Source organism: Heliangelus exortis, chromosome 3 (genome assembly GCF_036169615.1).
Source record: "Heliangelus exortis chromosome 3, bHelExo1.hap1, whole genome shotgun sequence".
NCBI lineage: Eukaryota > Metazoa > Chordata > Aves > Apodiformes > Trochilidae > Heliangelus > Heliangelus exortis.
The window spans coordinates 78,092,734-78,113,554 of NC_092424.1; the positions used below are offsets into that span (position 1 = coordinate 78,092,734).

At 41.4% G+C, this 20,821-nt stretch overlaps 1 protein-coding gene across 5 annotated transcripts in view; it reads left to right on the forward strand.

Annotated features, from left to right (window-relative positions):
- The first annotated feature begins 10,905 nt into the window (after window positions 1-10,905).
- MAP3K7 (mitogen-activated protein kinase kinase kinase 7) overlaps window positions 10,906-20,821 on the forward strand; it is a 47,961-nt gene continuing 38,045 nt past the window's right edge. For 2 of the 5 annotated variants that reach the window (XM_071741314.1, XM_071741315.1), the window contains exon 1: window positions 10,906-11,555. In XM_071741314.1, the coding sequence (XP_071597415.1) occupies window positions 11,466-11,555 (90 nt within the window). In that variant the 5' untranslated portion in view covers window positions 10,906-11,465. The remainder of the gene's footprint in view (window positions 11,556-20,821) is intronic. The other 3 variants (XM_071741313.1, XM_071741316.1, XM_071741318.1) reach the window with 2 other exon arrangements.

Genomic DNA, 20,821 nt, shown 5'->3' on the forward strand with positions numbered 1-20,821 from the left:
CACAGCATTATTCAGGATCAGCAGCAGCAGCTGCAGTCTGATTTCCAGGTAGAGTTGATAACCAGCAGCAATGCCTCTGCACCCACCTGCTCTTTTACAATGCCATACTTTACAGATCCATTTTCCCTGCTCTCTTCCCAAAGCAGGCAAAGATTGTCTTCTCCAAACACATTTCAGCTGGCAGGAAGACTTTAAATCCAATGCCTGCTATGTGCCTCCCTCTCCCTGTGCTCTCCACTTCCACAAACCAGCACCTGAAATTCACAGCCTCCCCCAGATCACCCTGGTTCAATCCCCACATCCCCTGTTTCCATCAGGGTGGATGTGTCACATACCTTGGGAGTAGATCTCAAGTTACAAAATGCAGAGCTATGGCTGCTGCCACCCCCAGCGAGTAAACACATGTGCCACACAGTCTGGGAAGGTCAAGAGACTCTCAGAGAAAAAAATATTCAAGTCTCTTCAGTCTGGCTGTGAATCTAAACATTACATATGTTTGGAGTTTTCCCCTGCAACCATAAGATCTAGGTATTTAATTTTTTTAACAAAAATGCATATTCCTTCCTCTTCCTAAGTAGGGAACAACTGACATAGATTTACATTTCCAAAACGGCATAGGCCTCCATGTCTCATCAAAGTAAATGAATTACATGTAATGAAGAATTTTTACATGTAAGGAAGAAGGTGGTGTAACACTGGAACAGGTTGCCCAGAGAGGTGGTACACTACCCATCCCTGGAAGCATTCAAGGCCAGGTTGGATGGGGCTTTGAGCAACCTGTTCTAGTTGAACATGTCCCCCTAATCTTGGCAGCAGAGTTGGACTAGAAGTCTTCTGAAGATCCCTTAAAATTCAAACACTTCCATGACGATTCTATGACAATTCTATGAATTAGACAATTAAGTGTTGTTGAGAATTCCATCTACCTGAATCCAGAAGGAAGTGTTGTGGACAGTAGTATTACTTTGCATTTCAGTGCAGACTCAAACTAGATGCAAGAGAACAGCTGCAGAGCACCACGTAGTCACAGCAGTGGTAAAGGAGCTTTCCAGCTGTGTCTCCATTTCTCCATCACACAACATGAAACAGTACAAGCTTTGCAATTTGACAAATTAGCCACTGATCTGAAACATTTGCATGCTGTGTTACTTTCAGCTTTTATTAATGCGCATCTTCAACATGGTGGTTTAGGACTTTTGCAAAAAAATCAAACCAAATTCTGTGTTGCACTGACCAACAGGAGAGGGGAGGAGCAACTATCACTGCTACCAACCCTTCCTCTCCAGAAGTTCAGCTGCTGTGAAACAGACCACCATTCAAATACTTTCTCCAGCTGAGGGGATTCAGACATTCAAAGATTTATTTCCCAAAAACGTCCTTAAATACCATTTTTAGAGCGTTAAGAATTCAGTGTTCTTCATTCCCTGTTCTTTCACTTTGATTAAAAATATATAAAAATCATTTTACTCAAGGAGGAACAATGCATCCTTTGGGCTCCTTCCCTTTTGCCTGTACACAAAATTAGACTCACAGAATTTTCATGCTTGGAAAGGACATCCAAAACCGTGGAGTCCAACCTAACTCAACCATATACCTAAGCAGTATGATCATACAGCTCCTAAATACTTCCAGGGATGGTGACTCCACCTCTACCACGGGCAGCCAGTTCCAATGCCTGATTAACTCTTCTTTCCACGAAGAAATTCTTCCTACCATCCAGCCAAAACCAGCCCTGGTGAAATTAGAGGCCATGATCTCTTCTACCGTTTGTAACTTCATTGAACAGACCTACATCACCTCTTCCAAAGCTCCTTTAAGGTAGTTAAAGCTGCCACCGGTGATGCTGTCTCCCCCGGGGCTGACATAGCAGCCCGCCCTCATATTGCCAGTCAGCATAGCCGCTTTCCCGGCTTCAGAAAACCCCGAAAAGAGCCCTTTTCCCCCAAGACCCCCTTACGCTCTGTGGACTGAGACACGGGAGGTCTTCTCGCGGAAACCCCACGTCCGTGTTTACTCTCCATTTAAAGCTACCGCCAGGGATGCAGGCTCCGACCACGCCTGCACAGCAGCCCGCCCACAAATTGCCAGTCCCAGGGAACATCACAGCCGCTTTCCCGGCCTCAAAACGCCCTGCAAAGAGCCCTTTTTACCCACTCCACCCCCTTCTTCCCCACGATCCTCTTCCCCTACTGCGGACTTACCAGCACGGGTGCTGGTCTCCTCGACGAGTGACCACGGGGCCGTGTTTTATGCTGCTGTTTTATAGCTGGCGCCGGTGATGCCGGCTCCGCCGAAGCCGGCCCGGCACCCCGCCCACAAGCTGCCGGTCCCCCGGCACATGACAGCAGTTTTCCCGGCTTCAAAAAGCCCTGCAAAAGAGGAGGAGCCCTTTTCCCGCTCTTTTCCCCTAAACCCCGTTTCCTCCACTGCGGATTTACCGACGTATTGAGAGGGACCAGCCCTCAGGATGTGTGAAACACCCCCGGGCAGTGGTGTGAGACGCCAGTGTGAGCCCTCCGACAAAACAATGGGACTGCCAGACAAAGGACTGCCCGGCGCCTATGGAAAAGGCCGGTGCATGGCCTAGGGCCTGCACATGGAGACAAGGATAGGGATAACGATTGAGAAGTGGGCGGAGGTCTGCTCCTGTTGTTCAGTCTTCTGTGTGTCAAACCAGCTGACTCAGCAAAACTGGCCTAGACGAGGAGGAGCTGTGCTGGGGGGCTTTGGGAGCTTCACTGACACAAGTCCTTCCCGGCTGGGTGGCCCAGCGCAGGATTTAGGACCCATGATTTTTTGCTATCTACCTCTCTAACTTTTCTTCTCGTGTTCTCCTGCTTTCTCTTTCCTGAAATCATTAAGTCACACAGTGCTTACCACAATTTTTCCCAGGTTGTACAGCTTGACTGTGTATGTTGTGTGACTTTTGTGATCCAAATAATCAGCCTTTATGACTGCACAATCAGAGCATATATTAAAAAAACAGAGCATATATATAAAAATTGAACTACCAGCTTCAATGAGTTATTAATTCCATATTTTTAAAATCTTAATTTTTTTTAAATCTTATCTTAAATGAAATTACTTAATTGCACCCAATATTGTGTTATCTTTACCTTGTGGGATCAAACAAGAACTTCCGTATTTCCAGCCTTTGGACAGGTGTGACAGGTATCCTCAGCGAGTGACAAGGGGCATATTTACACTTCACTGATAGCTGCTGCCTGTGGTTCTGGCTCTGCTCAAACAGGACTAAGGTCCCACACACAAGGTTCTGGTCACAGGGCATGTGACAGCCACTGTCCTGGCTTAAAAAACTCCTGAAAAGAGCTGTTTGCCCACCCTGTCCCTCAAGATCCCCTTTCCCACTGAGGACATTCTGAAACTGGAGTTGAAGATTATATGAAGGGGTGTGACTGAGACCATCTCACACTCCAAACATTGTCTTTGGGAACGGTTTTTCCACTACTAGGCATCTGCTATAGGTTAAAATTATGTCATATTTTAAAGACCCTGAGCCTTGCTGCAGTTAGTAAATTTGTGAATTAGTCAGTATAAAAGAGAAGAATGATTTTACATTCAGAAATCTGACCTATGCTGAGAATAAGTTCTCTGAAGTGTCATTAATTACCAAGCTACTGGTCTGATACCAAGAGTTAGGTATATTTATGCTCACTGAAAAACTTTATGCTTAGATACTAGAACTTGTTATGCCAAAAATTAGGCCATAGCAGGTTAATCGGCTCAGCACATCTATTGCATTCATCTGTCTGACAGAGCTACAGTAATGGCCTGAAGAACATTTATGAAACACTGGTCTGATTCATGAGTGTAAAGCTTTAAAAGTTGAAAAAGAGGTTGATATTTCTTCTCCAAGAAATAAGACACAAAAAAAAACCCTTCCCTTCAAACTTCATCTAGTACTTCAGAATGAGGCCTTACTCACATACTTATATCAATAAAAGTTTAACTTTATTTAAGAAAATACCAGTTTATTTCAATGTATACCATGATAAGACTTGATTATATTGATTGCACTTTTAACAGCATTTGTTTTGCCAACATATTATTGGTAAATACCTCCTTAGTCAATGAATACAGTACTCTGCTCTCACAGATAGTTATAACAATTAAATGATTTCTGCAATCAGGCAACATCCAGTGAAGCAACTTTTGCCCTGATGACAAGAAACAGCCAATCTGCATGTATTAACAGGATCCTTGTGCCAAAAAAAGTTTCCTTTTGCTTGAACATCACTTTTCCATCTGTACCACTAACCTCCTTAATATCTTTCTCTCCAGCTCTTCAAAAATAAGCAACATACATCCTCTCTATTTTGCAGGACTTAAACATGCCAAGTTGTTTTATTTTCCCTTCTGTGTTAAACTCTCTCTTATCTTGATCAGCTTTTCTCTGCAACTAGTTAGGCCTCAATTTTTCTTGGAAAGCAGATAATCCCCACTGTAGAGTCTTTCAGATGAGGTCTGCATAACCTTGTATAGATTTATTTGGTATACAAGCTTGTGTGACTTTTGTGATCCAAATAATCTCTAGGCACATTATCTACAAGATATATAGTCCTCCTAAAACCAGTTAAAACATGCAAGCTGTATTCTTATTTCTTTCTTCCCTGCAAGCTCACTATAGGATAATAATATGTTATGAGTTCTCAAATTAATTCATGAGCTTACTCTCTAATATTTTAAAAATTAATCACTTTATTTCTCTTATCCTTGGAGTCATAATTTTCCCCATCTGGTATACTTATCCTCCTTTCCATTAACTATGATGTCTAAATTTGTATCATCAGAATCAATGTCCATCTCCTAATTCTCTTAATAAAATCATTAAAGAAATTAAGATTAACAATGTTACTTTCAAAATTGCATCTTAAAAAATCTTAGTAACTTCATTCCAACACTTCCCTTTTGATAATTTCCACTGTCTTCTGACTACTCCCCAACTCTCCTTACCCACTTTCAATTCTTTTAATGATTCTTACAATGTCCAGCTTAATTAATAATTTCACAGAAGGCAATATATCAAATACAATCAAGATAGAATAGCTCTATCCATTCCTTTTGCCTAAAAATATCACAGAATTTATCAAAAATGATCATGTTAATCTGATATAATCTACCTTTGATTAAAAAGATGTGACATTTCATTCCTTTTACCTCCATGCTCTTTATTATTGTCTTCTTCACATTTAATTTTAAAGCTTACTAAGACCAACACATGCTTAGATGCCTGAATCAGGTTTTGCACACTTTTAAAATATCTTTACTACTTTACAGTTACCTGCTAACATTTCCACCTTTCTCTAACACATCTCCTATGAGAGCTTTCATGTACTGTGTCTTTCAGACCTCTCAGTTGAAGATCAGCCAGTCTATTGCCATCTGCCTCTCCTTCTTCTTGTGCTAAATTTTTAGTGTCTTTTCCCTGATAGCCACTTAGTCAGCAACCCCAGCTGCAGGGAAACAGGGGAAACATTAGTTCAGTTTCATGAGTGCACCTAGATCAGCTCTCACCTTTACTTTGCCCTTACTGAACAGTGACTGCATTTATATCTCTTTCCTAGCTCTGTTGGTGAGAGATCTAACATGCCTCAGAGGCAAAATAAGGTTCAGAAACAACTGTGACCATCTGAGTTCCTGTAACACTTATACAAGAGAATTTATTTTTCATTTTACCAAAGTGAATACAATGCCTTGCATACACTTGTATCTGTTAGTTAGCAAAGCAGCTCATGTATTTATTTTTGCAGAGTTTTTTGGTTTTTCATATACATATATGCATTTTACACCACAATTAAAGGAATTTATAGCTTTTCAGAAGACTTTACACAGTGTGGGGAAGTTTTTCCAGACAGGGAAAGAAGTTATAAAAAAGCACAAAGCACATTGAGGCTACTATCTCAGTGTATTTGGCAGAAGACATCTTTGTGCTGCTTTGCAAGAAGCTGCAAACTTTGATGCCAGAGAGAATTGGTGAAATAACTGATATTTATACCAAGATTCATAGTGAAAAGTGACATACAAGATGCTGCACCTTGCTCTTGATAAGTCTTAATACAAGAACCAAGGAAGCTACACAAAAAAAGAATGTATTAGACAACAACTCTGCCAAGCTGAACAGAAATCTTTCAATATCATCAAGGTGATGTGTCCTTATGAGATATTTTCACTGTACCTGCACAGGAACTGTAGAGAGTGGGTGCCTACACACAGTGGGTGCCTCTGGGGTCCCTCTGGGTTGGGACCTGAATTTGTATGGTACATGTTTCATGGTATGCTCCCCAGTACTGATTACCAGGGACCTAACTCTGGCCTTAGACTCACAAGGCAATTCACAAGCCAGTTCATCCCCCCATTCTTGTCACCTTGGTAATCCAGGGTGATTGCTCTCCTTTTAATTTCTGCAGGTTTCTATGACTAGTGTGCACCCAGACATGTTACAGCACAGAAGTGAGATGAGGTTGGTTGTCAAGGTCTTTAATCACACAATATATTTACAAGACAATATTTAACAGGAGAAAAAAAGAAAGAAAAAAAAAAAAAGAAAAAGAAGAAGGAAAAAGAAAAAAGAAAAAAAGAAAAAAAAAAGGAAAAAAAAGAAAAAAGGAAAAAGAAAAGAAAGAAAAAAGAAAATAGAAAGAAGAAAAAAAGAAAAAAGAAAAAAAAGAAAATAGAAAAAAAAAAAAGTCAGTCCTGTCAGAAGGAACCTGAACCATTCTTGTGCTTAAAGCTGCAAGGGAATATTTCTTGTTGTAAGTATGCCAGTTGTTGAGACCATCTAAAACCCACCACCCTAACCCTAATTCTACCACTGCTTAAAGTGAGATATTTTAATCAACTGGGGAAGAAAAAAAACAAAAGTGCATTATACTGAAAATACAACACAAGCTTAGACCTTCTGAAAGAAGAAATCACTTAGCTTTTTTATAAATTAAGCTAGAGAAAAATAATGCTGGTCTGCTCTTCTTAAAAAACTCCTACAACTGTTCCACAGAGTATTTTTAAGGGAGCCAGACAAGGGCTTAGCAGGGTAATTTATCTGTGTCTTCATCTGTACTCCTGAAAATGTGCTCAAATTTTGAGTTGTACAATACTGCATATGTTGAATAAATTTTAGCTGAGATATGCAGATGTTAGGGCTAAGCCTCAGGTCATGGTTAAGCTGGCCAGGTAGATTACTTTATATTTTGTTCAAGACCTGTTGCCTCATCTTACGAAAAATTAGTTCTTAAACCTGCTCTATGACAAGGACTGTGTAAAGCTCTGCAACAATTACCTCAGGTTTGTGTGCTCTCTGACCACAGCATCCTGAGGCTTCCAGCAATCTTGAAGTGGTCACTTTCCCAGTTGTCCTGGTTTGGGACAGGATAAAGGTGATTTTCTGTCTTGTACTTTTGCTTTTAGCTAAGTCTCTTGGAAGTAGTTGCACTTGCTGAAATTAACAGCAAGTTTCTCAGACAGTGTGTGCTTCTAGGACTGATAACACTTGATGTTTATAGTTACTGCTAGAGACTGGTGTGCAGAGCCAAGGACACTGCTCAGCTCTGAGGAAAACTTAAAGAGGTCCCACCTGCATCCCTCCTTTGGGGAGGAACAGACAAGATAGATGCCAGAATTGACCAAACAGAGTATTCCATCCCATATACGTCATCCTCAGTAAAATTTGAGGGATCATGAGGGCCAAGCCATTGATTTCCTGCTTCCAGCTTCCGGCTGCCTGCCCTTCCTGCCTTTCCTTTTTCCTTTTCTTCACCCGGCATCCTGGAAGGATCCCGTCCGTTCGCCTGCCTGTGGTCCTGATCCGTGCCAGCCCATATCTGTGTGTTCCTGCCTCCAGTTCCCAACTGCTGCTGACTCCAGGAGTCCAGCCTGGACTTTCCCAGGGCTGCCCTGCAGCCTCGGTGGTGACGTGAGAGCTATTGGGGGGGAGGGGGGAGGAATGTGGTATCCATTTTCTTGTATATTTGTATATATTTAGTAATTTTTCCTATTTATCATTACTGTTTCATTGAAGTTGTGTAGTTTAGTTTCCAACCCATAAGTCTCTCTCCCTTATTCTCTCTCCTTTCTTATCAGGGAGGAGAGAGAGATTAATAGAGAGCGTCTGTTACTCGGCTTAATTGCCGGGCCAGTGTTAAACCGTGGCACCAGTACTGTAACCTCTTCCTGATGTTAGGCAGAAAGACAGGCAACTGAGACCCAGAACGTGGGCCTCCCAGGTTCTAGTTTTTTCCTATAAAAAACAGAGCACTATTTCTCTGAGATGAACATAGCCAGTGATGGATGCAGCTTTTCTTTTCCTTCACCTTTCAGATGTGTTTGTTGAATAAGTATTTAAAATAATCTATTTTGGAGGTGTACAAGTTATACCCAGTCCCCAGCACAACTAATTAAGACTGTGTCAGTCAGAAATCCGAAAGACATAACGTCAAAATTACCACATCCTTCAAACCCCAACCAATCTTAACAACACTGACATTTTGATAATGATGATGACTTTCTGCACGAAGAGAGAGCCCATCATTTTTGAAATACATATTTCTACATAGATTTTGGAAAGGAAATTAACCTTACAAGCAACTATAATTGGAATGCTGTCCTCTGTGCTCTTAATTCTCATAAACAAAAAATAAAGTAACAGAAAAATCTCACCAGTAAAAAATATAAAATTGCACCTATTATTTGCCTAATATCTTCAAAAGAGGTCTGTGAAACATTAAAAAAAAAAAAACCAAATATTGTTACTTTTACTAGAAATCACTGACACCTAAAATACCTCCACCCACCTGACCACCTTTCTAAAAAGCGCTGATGTAGTTCACATAATAGTTCAATGCATAATGTCTGTGTCCAAAAAAAGTAAAAAGGGAAGTTTTAATTTCAGAACTCTGTTTGGCACCATCCTCAAGATTGCAATTAGGTATCAAGAAGAGGACTGATAGATTTTCACACATCCTTTTCTTTCATTCACTCCTGTTTCTTGGCTTCAGTTTACGTCATGTGTAGGTTGCCTGGAATTGCAGTCTTCTAAGTGTTTAAGAGAATTGAAGCAATTGATGAATTTATCTAAGAGGGGGCTGGGTTTGAGCTGATATGCAGTTTGTCAATAGCATAGAAATCCATATTATTCATCTTCCAGAAACCACTAGGTAGCACACTCAGCAGCTGACATGAGAGTAGCTGCTTAAACAAAAGTGACAGACTTTCTTTTAAGAAGTCTGCATGTCCAGGTACAAACATATCACAGTATGATCAAGATGTACACTAGTGATGGCTTTCAAACAAAACTCAAACACACATCTAGGTAGAGGTGGGTGATGGATCTGAATCAGCCAGAGACTATGTATCTGGAGAGCACTGTGGTCAGTAGAAACATTCAAAACCATACACAACCTCTGAGGAATCAGGGGCTCTGAATAATCCCATTGCCCAGTTGAAGCAGGTTGATTTGTGGTACCTGGAACCTTCCTATGTCTAACAGAATCCTCTCTAGATCTTTCTAGACCGAATCATACCAAAAAATAAAAAAAGCAATAGGAACTCAATGCATTCAGGATACAAGTCAGCTTCCCACGCACACACAGATCACTTGAGCAATGTAATCATACCGATCCAACCTGTCCTGGAAACTAGTTTCATCTCGTATGCAACACGGTCAACAGGTACATGTACCATGACTGTTTGTCTGGGATTTTCAGGATCGCTACACATCCTGGACAAATTACTAAAGGAAGGCAAAAGGGGAGTAAAAACCCCAAAACAACAGCCTGTCACAAAGCACAGAAGCTCTGACAGGCATTTTCACTTGAGCTTTCCTAACCCCAGCTGAACCGTCATGAGAATAGGTCACTGCTCATAGATCTTCTGTTTCTCAGTAAACAGCTTAAGCCAGGCTAGCCCTGTAAATAGCACTATCCCGGGTTGATGAGACTTCATTGTGAGGTACATTCATAGCACTTTAGCAGAGGAAGATTTCAGAAAGCTTACTAGATCTACTATATTTACATACTATTACTAATTTTTGTATATAGCTCCAAAGGAACATATCAAAACGAATCACAGCTGTGCCAGTGAGACACAGCAGCTGCATACACTTGTCCCAAAACTGGTTTCACACCACGGGTCTCACCCTGAAGCCTCAGCCTGGGAGATTTACCACCAAAACACTGATGGATGGTTCCAGAGAGAAGTTGAAGCAGGCACAAGCTGTTGGACGAGTGGGACAAGATCCCCATTAGCTGGGGAGCAGAGAGAAGCAGTTAAAGTACATTTTTGTTTCCGAGTCCTAGTTACTGCTCTGTGTTTACATTATTTGCTCCCCCACTGCCCCCCTTCATACACACACACGCCCCTGAGAAAGAACCGTGAAAAGCACAGGCCACCACCACTCGTGCCTTGAGATAAAACACATTTCATGATGCGTGTCCCCCATATGTATACCTATATATTAAGGAAAGGTGTATTGAGCACTCGAGGCGTATAGCCCCGCACTCACACGGAGCAAAGGCGCGTCGGGATGCTGCCTCGGCCCCATCCAGCGCCCTCCGTCCCCCCAGCCACCGGCAGAGCGGAGGCACCGTGAGGCTCCGGGGAGAGGGCGGGCAGCAGATGGCAGCTGCCAGCAGCCCGGGGAAGCCCGCCGGCCTTTGCCGCCACCTCCCCGGCCGGCACAGCAACCTCCTTCCCGCCTCGGGAGCGGCCAGCGATGCTCGCCTGCTAACGCTTCCCCAGCAGCATCCGACCAGATCCGCAGAAGGCGAAAAAGGAAGCGCGGCCCGAGGCGCCGCTGCTCCCCCCGGCGGAGGCGGCCATCGGGGCGGGCCGAGGGCGGGGTCTCCCCCGCCAGGCCGTGCCCCGCCGTCGCCGCTTGAGTAGCAGCCGCTGCCGGAGCGCTTTCCCTTCCCGCCCCTTCTCAGCGCTCCCTCCCCCGCCTCCCCGGCCGGGGCAGCAGGAAGCGGCTCTGATGTCAGCGGCCGCGGCGCGGCTCTGAGCGGCTCCCTCCTTCCCCTCTGCGGCCCCCTCGCCCCGTTATTGCTGTTGCCGCCGGGGCTGGTGGAGGCGGTCAGCTTCGGCCCCGGAGGCGGCCCTCTCCTCCGGGGAGGTGCGGCCGAGGCGGCTGCCAGGCTCCGCAGAGGCCGCGGCCTAGGACAGCCGGCGCAGCGCTCCGCGGTGGTGCGGGAGGACGCGGGATGCGGAGCGGAGCCGCCGCCGCAGCTGGCGGGGTCTCCGCCCGCCCCCTCTGAGGCCCGCGGCCGCCGCGGATGCGGCCTCGCCCCGTGCGGCGGCCCAGGCGGCCCCTCGGCCCGGCCCTCCCGGACTTGAGCTCGCACGGGGGGCAGGAGCCGCCGCTGCGCTCCGCGTAGCCCAGGCCCTCGGCTGCCTGGCGCCGAGCCCTCCGCCCCTGGCGTGCCCTGGCCTCTCCTCCCCAAGCTGAAAGAGGAGGGATGTCCGCTGCCGGCTCCGCTGAAATGATTGAAACCCCCCCGGTCCTCAACTTCGAAGAAATCGACTACAAAGAGATCGAGGTGGAAGAGGTGAGTGAGGCCGGGCGGCCTCCCCCCAGCCCCCACCAACCCACACACACACACACCCCGTTCCCCGGGCGCGGCCTGCTGGCGGGCCGGGGGGGGCAGCCTGGCCCCCGCACTGCCGTCTGCCCCCGAGGGCCCCCGCGTTGCCCTCCCCGCCGCTGTCCCCCCGCTGGCGGAGAAGGAGAAGGCCGCGGAGGCTTCCTGGGTACGCTGGGCTGCCGGGACCCTCCCCCATGGTCGTCGTCCCCGTCCCCCCCCAGAGTGAGTTCTTTCTCCTCTGGATGCTGCAGAGGTTGGCACCGCAGAACAAAGGCGGTATGGCTGGGAACGGAGGTGCCAGCTTGCTTACACCAGCGCTGGTGCTAGGTGCTTTACTGTGAGGTTTTATTTAAGTGGTATAGATTAATTCAGGACTTTAAAATTAAAGTTTCGCCACCGACTTTCCCAGCTGCTTTGGTATGGGTGGCAAATTGTCATCAAAGACTGTCTCAAGAAGAAACTTAATTCTGGTGTTTGTTGTGGATCGCTGTATGGCCCAGCTTTATCCTACCACCTATCACTGTATTTGTAATCAACATAATGGTGTTATTTAATTTACAGTTCTTTTAGCTGTAAGGATACAGGTTTTTTTAATTATTTTTTTCTTAGCATAGGCTGGTGGTGTTGCATTCACGAATCTATAACATTTTGTTTGTGACCTATGTATGTTACCCAGGAAGTGTCGTATAACATAGTTTGAAGCAAGTATTTCTTCTTGCGTGGAAAGTTTCACAGTAAAATTACTGCCTTAAAGTTTTTGCGGCTGGAATAGGATGGAAAAAGTACAAAATGTCATGTGTACCTTCCATCTGTCTGTATTTCCTGTGAAAGTAGGATGGCTGTGATCTAGGACAGATAGCTTACATGCTTCACTAAAGGGATCAGTTGTATGTTTACGCCACAGTGTTTTTTAACTCTCAACATTGTACAAAATATTGCTGCAGTTGGATATTTTTCTTCCTCCCCTGCTAATGTCTCTACAGGAATGAAGTTGCTTCATGCAGACCCATACTGAATTTGATGAGGCCAGCTTGGACCTAACAGCTACCCTCTTTCAGTAATAGTTAGCCCATTTTTCTTAAAAAGTTTATGTAGCAGTGAATTTAGTTTCGTGAAGTAGCTTTTGCAGATATAACAGCCAGTGTCTCATGTTTTTTAGACTGGCTTGCTGGATACTTATTTGTTTGTAATTATTATGCTGGGCTTGTGTGGTCTGGGAGAATTCACAGAGCACACAAAATCTGCAGTGTTTCCATACAGGACCAGGGCACTTTCTGCCTGAATTCATGTAGTGTTGTGGTGACTTTGGATTTTACCATTCGAGACATGGGAAATTGTCAGAAGAGAGTGCTTTCCAAAAGGCCTTTTCTCCTTTCTGTGTATATGGCAGTTGTAAAGATTTTTGGCTCTGGAGTCCAATTGTTTCTCTTCCCTTTATGCATTTAACTGTTCCCAAGTGAGAAAGTTTTATGTTAGGGATTTGAAGTATTTTTGTAGATGATAAGACACTGACCTTTTTGCAGCACTTACTAATGGGAAGGGATCGAATCACATGCTTTGGGAGAAGTGGCTTTTCTCACCCAAAGGAGAAAAAAAAGTTGATAGTTATTTATCCATCATAAAAAGGTGTCCCGTGGTGTCTCACAGAAGTGAGGAGCGTATCTAATATGTTACACATAGCACTCTGAATGAAAGCTATACAAATCTTTAATCCTTATGATACCCTTGGGAAGGCTGTTAACAAGGATTATACTGCTATTTTACATGTAGGAAATGCAGAGCTGCATCATGTGTAATTGGTGTAACTAGAATTTATCATTCTAAGGTTTAGTGTTCAGAGCTTGTCTGTGTCCTACATACCTGCCTCACACCTGCTGAGGCAGAACTATATGCATGAAAATGTACATAGAGACAATGCCTAAGTAGTAAATTGTGCTTTATTGAGTGTGATAGTGGTGTTATCCTCAAATTAGTATCTCTGTTGGAGATTACAAAACTCATTCAATACAAGCCAGGGGAGTTCTGATCAAGTGTTCTCTCCGTGGAAGAACTGGTGTAGCATTTTGCATTGTGCTCAGTGTACCTGTCCTACCAAGAATTCTTATAGGCAGTGGGGATAGTGCTGAAGCAGTCCAGAGGAAGACATAAGATTTGCTTTACAGTAAAGCAGGTAGATTAGAGACCATGCTTAGACCTTGCTGCTCTCAACTGTGGTTGACCTGGTATTCATGATGCATTTTCAGTGCGAATAGTCAACTTTACAGTCATAACAAAACATATATGGTTACAGAGGGTTTTCTGTTGGGCTCACTTCATGCTTTGGAAGTTTTCATGGGCTTTTAAATGGCTGTAAGGGCTCAGAATGTTTGGATTTTAATATGCTTGGCAAACTTCAGATGTTTCAAAATGGAGTGTCAAGAGATCTACATTGGGAACTCAAATGAATGCTTGTATAATCATAGCTTTGCTGTTGTATTATCAAGGCTGTCTTGTCAGCAGATAGCAGTCCCACTCTGCCACTGGTTTATTAATAGATATTGAAGTTCTGGAATACTTGCAGGCCCTGAGTCCTTGCTAATAAATGTGAGATCTATAAGTGCACTTTCATCTACATTTGGCTGAACTCTACTATATTTCAAGAATATACCATATTTTATTTTGGCTACCATGTACATGACTTACCATACTGCAGTGTTACTTCCCACCAGTGAAACATGTCTTAAATTTCAGGCTGCCTTTTCATTTTTTGGAGTGCTTAGACTGAAGTAAAAAATAGAGATAATTATTATGAGAGTTGAAGCCAAATCAAAATTGAAGTGACACAGTGGGACCATATTCAAAAGTAAAATGGACAAAAAACTTGGAACTTGCAGTCAACAGAAGTGTTCCTGCATTACCATGCAGACTTCCGACTGTGAGAATGTCCTCTCAAGTTTTCAGGTAGCTAAATCACCAGAAACTAAATAAATAAAACTACAGAATTTATCTGAAAACTTACTGTAAATGAAATCAAGTCAACAATGAAAAGCATAACAGCCTTATTTTAAAATCTCATATTTAAATCTAGTCTAAGTACTGCTGTCTCTTCTCAGAGAAGCTTTCACATCTAAGCAATTGATAGACTTAGGTTTTGAGTTGTTCAGCAGTCTGCTCCCCACCACTCTTTCCTGAAAATCCTACAGCCCTTCCTCCATCATGTAACTTGATAACAGTCCCATACGTGACCAAAACACAGACCTCTGCCTCATGTGATGTGTGTATGCCTTGGATTGCACAGCCAAAAGATGCATGTCTAGTCATGTATGCTGTGGCCCTGCCCAGTCACTGTCTTATTTAGCCAGGTTGAAAACCATTGCCATATTTGCATCATTGCAAGTTAGTGTTGAACAGTCTGAAAGTGTAAATTATTTGAAAACTGTTTCTTGACACTACAGCTATAGTGTGGTATATACACTGAAATTTATTTTAAAATCTCTTTAGGCAAATGTAGTCAATTCTAAGGCGATTTAGGGTAATACTTTCTTTAAGATGAATGGGTAAGATTTCTAAATATTTATTTTAGAAAACCTACTTCAGATGCCAGCAGCTAAGGAGATGCAAATTATGGCATGTTCATCTACCTCTGACATTTTTGAAACAGTTGAATACTTTCATTAACAGCCTCAGAAGTATACTGAGAAATGTATTCCTTGCAGTTATGGAGCAGTGCAGTTCAGAGTCAAGAGAAGAACAGTGTAGCAACTAGTTTTTCTTCATCTTTATAATAATTAACTTTTACAGAGTTAATGAGATGCAGTGAATTATAATGTCCATTATATTACAAGGTAAAGCAGATTTGTGTAAGCTGCTGCTGAGCATGTTGTTACTATCTCAGTTGCTTTTAATCCCTGAAGGATTGTGTCCAGTTGTAGAATACCAATCTGCAAAATTGGAAGAAGTTTGGATGAGAACTGAAGGTGTGATTTGAGATCTGAAAAATATTCTTGGATGTCTGACATGAGAACAAAAAGCTTGGTTCTCAAGAGCCAAGGGTGGGAGTTAGGAGTCCATTTGAAGTCAGTCACATCTACAATTTCTTGGCCTTTTTCAAAAACTAAGCCTTCAAGGTGCAAAGTTGGGCAACCAGAAGCAAAGGCAAAAATTAGTATGTGGTTAATATGTGCTTCAGAATTTTCTGTGATTTTACTCTAAATATATTTCTGATTTAATCCAAATTGCTAATGAAATTTTGTTTAGCTATACCAGTGGAAGATTCTCTTCATTTATCTACATAAGAAAGTAACTGAAGTGTCAGATGGAGAGTGATTCCTAGTGGAAGTTACACAGTACTAATGTTATGTGGATGAAATTTAGTGTGCAGTAAGTGTTAGAGTATGGCTAACAAGCTCAAGTATTAATGTAAGACTTTACACTTCTACAGATTCATATTTATTCAGTTAATCAGTTTACATCCTGTAAAATAAACTTCTGTTTTACTCTCATTAATAATGTGTGGGGAAGAAACCCCACAGGCTCTTGTATTCCAGTGATGAAATCAAGATGCATATTTCTGAGATAATACTAAAGTTCCATGTCTAATGCAGCAGCTAAAGTTACAACTGAGTGATACTGTAACTGCTGTGAGAAACTGGGGGGGAGACCTTTCCCTAAGAAGAAGAAAAAAAAAAAAAACCAAACCAAAAAAACATCCCACAGAACTGAAAACTACACAAAATGCTTCATGTGTCACTTATTTATCCCACCCAGTGGACTTTTATCAGTATTTTACTGACTGCAGGATGACTGTTTTTCAAAGATCAGTAATTCTAGACTGTGCCAGCCCTGCAAACCCAACTCATGTTTTAGTGCCTCATTACCCAGCAGTTTGTGTCTAAAACTAGAATCTCCTGTCTGCTGCTGGAACAGAATTTTTAGAACTTCAGATGTGTTTTGTTACTGTTTTTTAATTATTGGAAGTCGAAATGAGTTCAGTTCTTGGGACAGATGTGTAAAAGGCTATCAGTATGTAAAAAGCTGGAATGAAATTATGACCTGGTAAAGTTCTAGCTTAGTTTGAGATGCACATATTTCTTAGAATTCCTGAGCTGTCAAAATGCAAAGAGTTGGTTGGTGTTCAAAGCAGAGGAAGGATTTCTGAAAACACCTATCATTTTAGGAACATGCACAATGGTACTGTGATTCTTCATAAACATATTCTGAAGAAGCTGTAAAGAGAATGATTTCTTGAACTGAAATTCAGATGACCAGGTCACTAAATAGTAACTGTACAGTGTGATGCAGCTCTAACAGATGATGCCCTAAGTATGGACAAACTATTAGTTTGGGGTAAGCAGAAGTTATATTTAATTATTAAGAATATGAGTTGTTTTTTAATAACTCCTGTGGGCTTTTGTGTAACTTTAAAGTTGAAAGTTGCAAGCTAAATATAAACTAAGTTACTTAGTTCACATAAAATTAGTGGGATTGTTTATGTTTGGTTTTGTTCTTTGGGTTTTTTTGTGTGTTTTTTTTCCTAAGTTCAGGGAGCAGCTTGGGGTTTTTCATTGCTGGATGAATCTCAGGAAGCAGCATTTAGAACTGGACTGAGCAAGTAAACTTAACCAGTCGAAGAACATAGCTGTAAGAATTGGCAGATCTGAACTCCTTTCTAAAAGGGCTGCCAGAGTAATGGTCACAGTCATTTGTGGCATGGGGCCGATTTGCTTCAACCTGCTTAATAAAGCATAGCACACACACAGGAACCAAAGTTGGAATTTGAGGCTGGTTGATTGAATGATAGAAAATGCATGCATATATTTTTAGGGGCTGTAAACTGGTAAACTGTTGTTCATGGTTTCCTGTGGTGCTTTTTCCTTTTTTTTTTTTTTTTTTTTTAAATCTCTTTGTTTTCTTTATGTAATATAGGCAGATGAGTGAAGAACTTCAAAAAATTACTATGCTCTCTGGGTACTGGTGGAACTGGTGGGTAGAGTCAAAGCAACTGAATTTAAAAATGGGTTTCTGTTTTTACAGAGCTTTGCCTTTTTTTTTTTTTCTCCTCTATTTTGCATTGTGTCTGAAGCTTGAGCAGCCCAAGTTCAGTTTCCATAAACCTTTCATTGGCAAAGATAACACTAAAGAAAAGGGGCATAGATATTAAAGATAATTTGGAGACTGCTGTCTGTTCAGAAGCATGTGTTTTGTTGGTTTTATGTTGCGTTTTTTTCAACTGCTTGTCTGGCTTCCCAAAATCTAAACAAACGTATCATGTAGATCCTGCAAATTATGAAAAGAATACTAAAACTGCTAATCAGGGAGCTACTATATTTTATACATATAAAATACAGAGCAAGGTTGGTATTTTTTAAAAAAGAAAAGCACTAGGTATTCAGCATGCAGAGCTAACTAACGTGGAAACTTTATGGAAAGAGGTGAAATTTTTCTATCTTTATATTTTTGAGTGGGTAGAAAACCAGTGCAGTTAATGCAAAGTTGAAATTCATTCTTGCAAAGTTTTGACATTTGATAGGGGGATAGGGTGCATCTGAATAAACAGAGACACATTTTTCTTGCTTTACTGTGGAGAGGGGAAATTGTTGGTCACATCCCTTAGGACAAAATACATCCTTGAGGGCTTAACATATATGCAATCTCTATTTCCTGCATGATTTCTAGTCTACATACTTAACAGTCAGTATAGTCTACATACTTACAAGTCAGTATCATGTATCTTTGTTTATGTACAGCATTTGATACTATTTGTACACAGAGGCAGTGGTAATGTTTGTTCCAGGGATCTTGAATGCTTCATATTCTTTAAATAAGGCTCTAAATTCATTATCTGGGAAACATGCAAAGGGCACTCTCACCATAACACTTCATTGCACAGTAACTTTTTTTTTAATAACTTTTTACTGGTATGAATTTTACAGGGAGAGGAAAAAAAAATATATATATATGTCTAAAGCTTTAAAGCTCTTTAAGCATTTCTGCCAGTTTAAAATGTGTCTGTGTCACCTACTAACTGAGTGGTTCTTGACAAGCTTAATACTATTCTGTGGAAAAGTAGAAGCACTGGTATTCTATTTCTAAATGTGTCATCTGCCCTATATTTTCCTTGTTTCTCCTAGAAGATATTTAGAGGGATAAAATCTTTTACCAAAATAATGTGTTTATTTTTAGATCACTTTCCAAACATACATGGTGCTACAGATCAACTTCTGTTTATTGATTTGTTGTGTCAATAATTCCATTAACTGTGCTTCATATAATTTAGAATATGCACTATGGCCCAAACATATGGTGTGGCACCAATAGCAGGGGACAAGGAGGAATGAGCATGAAGAAACTAAAGTTCAGCCAGTGCCTCCCTTTTGTGCTATTAAATTACTTTGTTCCAGCATGTGGAAGGAAACTACATAATGTTTAAACTGTTCTGAAAAATTCTAAGGCTTATTCCTTTAAAAGACTTCCTCTCTTTTAAAAGTTCAATGGAAACATAGAGGAAGAAAAATAAATTTAAATGGATCCACCACAGGCTCTATTCTGTCAATTACAGAGGATGTTTTTGGAAAGAATTGTGTACTTTTTCTAGATAAAGTAGGAAAGGCATACTGGGCTTTCTCATATGGTAAACTCTAAGTTTGTATGAGAGCCCTCATTTCTTCTGACAGTCACTCCTTTCACATGCTGTCCAAGGGACTGAGCTGCTTTAGTGGAGGATCAGCTCTTCTCTGTTTTCCCCGTATCCTAGGTAAATATTCAGTGCATTCGTGTCCTCTTCTCAAGTTCAACCCTCTGCCTAAGCAGGCACCAAGTCACTGATAAATTGTTATGAAACCTTGACTGCATAGTCATTTATCAAACTCTGTTCACCAGATGAAATTTATATATCTGATGGTCTCTCACAGCTTTCTATTACATAATTAAGATTTAGATTGCCTGGTAAGCCCTTCCTGTTGTTGACTAACACTGTTTTTATTGTTTTTAATTTTTTTTTTTTTCAGTCACCAGCAGGACTTTATAAAGTGCATCTTTTTCTTGGAATTTATTCCACTTTTCAATTAGAGCCCAAGTATTGTGACAGTCATGGCATAATGTAAAATACCACATTGAGTGGTACATTAATTTATCTTAGTTTCTTCATTGAACAGAAATAGCATTTAAAAATATGTCAAAGCTGAAAACTAATGGTTTCTCTAGTATGTGAACTGGAAATACATCAGCCAGTTTTTGGTATTAAACTTGCAAAGAATAATTGATTTACACTCAGGGGAAGAATATGCAGTTTTATTGGCTCATGGGCTGAAATTGACCATGTGGAGTCAAATACAAGAGATACATAGGCTTTCTTCTTTTGTTAAGCATGTAAGTTTATTTCTATATGCATGTGAAAATATATTTAATATATAAAAATATATGGAGTATATATTAGAGTTGTGATATTAAATTTATATCTGTAATACATATACATTTGTACATATGGACATATAAAAGGCTTTTCAGCGAGGACAGATATGACTAGCCAAAAAAGTAAGCCTAATCCATCACAAACTGTTGCAAAAGATTCAGGCTAAGTTAAAAAAAAAAAAAAATAAAAAATTACTGCAATAAATTTTATTGGATCTGAGACCATTTTTTTAACTGACATATGTGCACTGCGTTCAAATGGCAATTTTTTGTCCATGTCACAGGACTAAATGTAACAGAGAAATAGTCAAAAAACATGAAAAAGAGTGTGAGAAAAGGTAGACTGAAAAAAGGAGCCTTTTAAAACAATCTCTCGTTTGTGTTCCATAAGGCCAATTGAATCCATCTAGGAGAAATCATATCACACGTCCTTTTCCCTAAGTGGAGGGAAGAGTTCTTCCCAGTTACTTCCCTGGTTTGGGTTCCCCCTTATTGTAGGGGAACAGTAGATCCTGAATTGCTGCTGCCAGAGCAGTTTGTCCTTCCTGGGTTGCTCAGTGACATTCTCTCATTAACTTTCTGTCCCTGCTAGTCCTCAGGTGTGAGCAGGCTGCTGTCTGAGTTACTCCTGCTTGCACAGTGGATAATTTCCATATGTACAGTAAATCAGCATTTCTGTGAAATGCATACTTAGGGCAAACACACAGCCTGATGAAATCTTTATTAAACTGTAGGTCTGGTCTTGGGGCTGCAGGAGGTGGGTAAAGGGGTTGCAATGCACAACTCTCTTGTGCCAGTAGAAGAAGGTGGCATGCCTGCCAACCCCAAGAAATCAGGCAGTT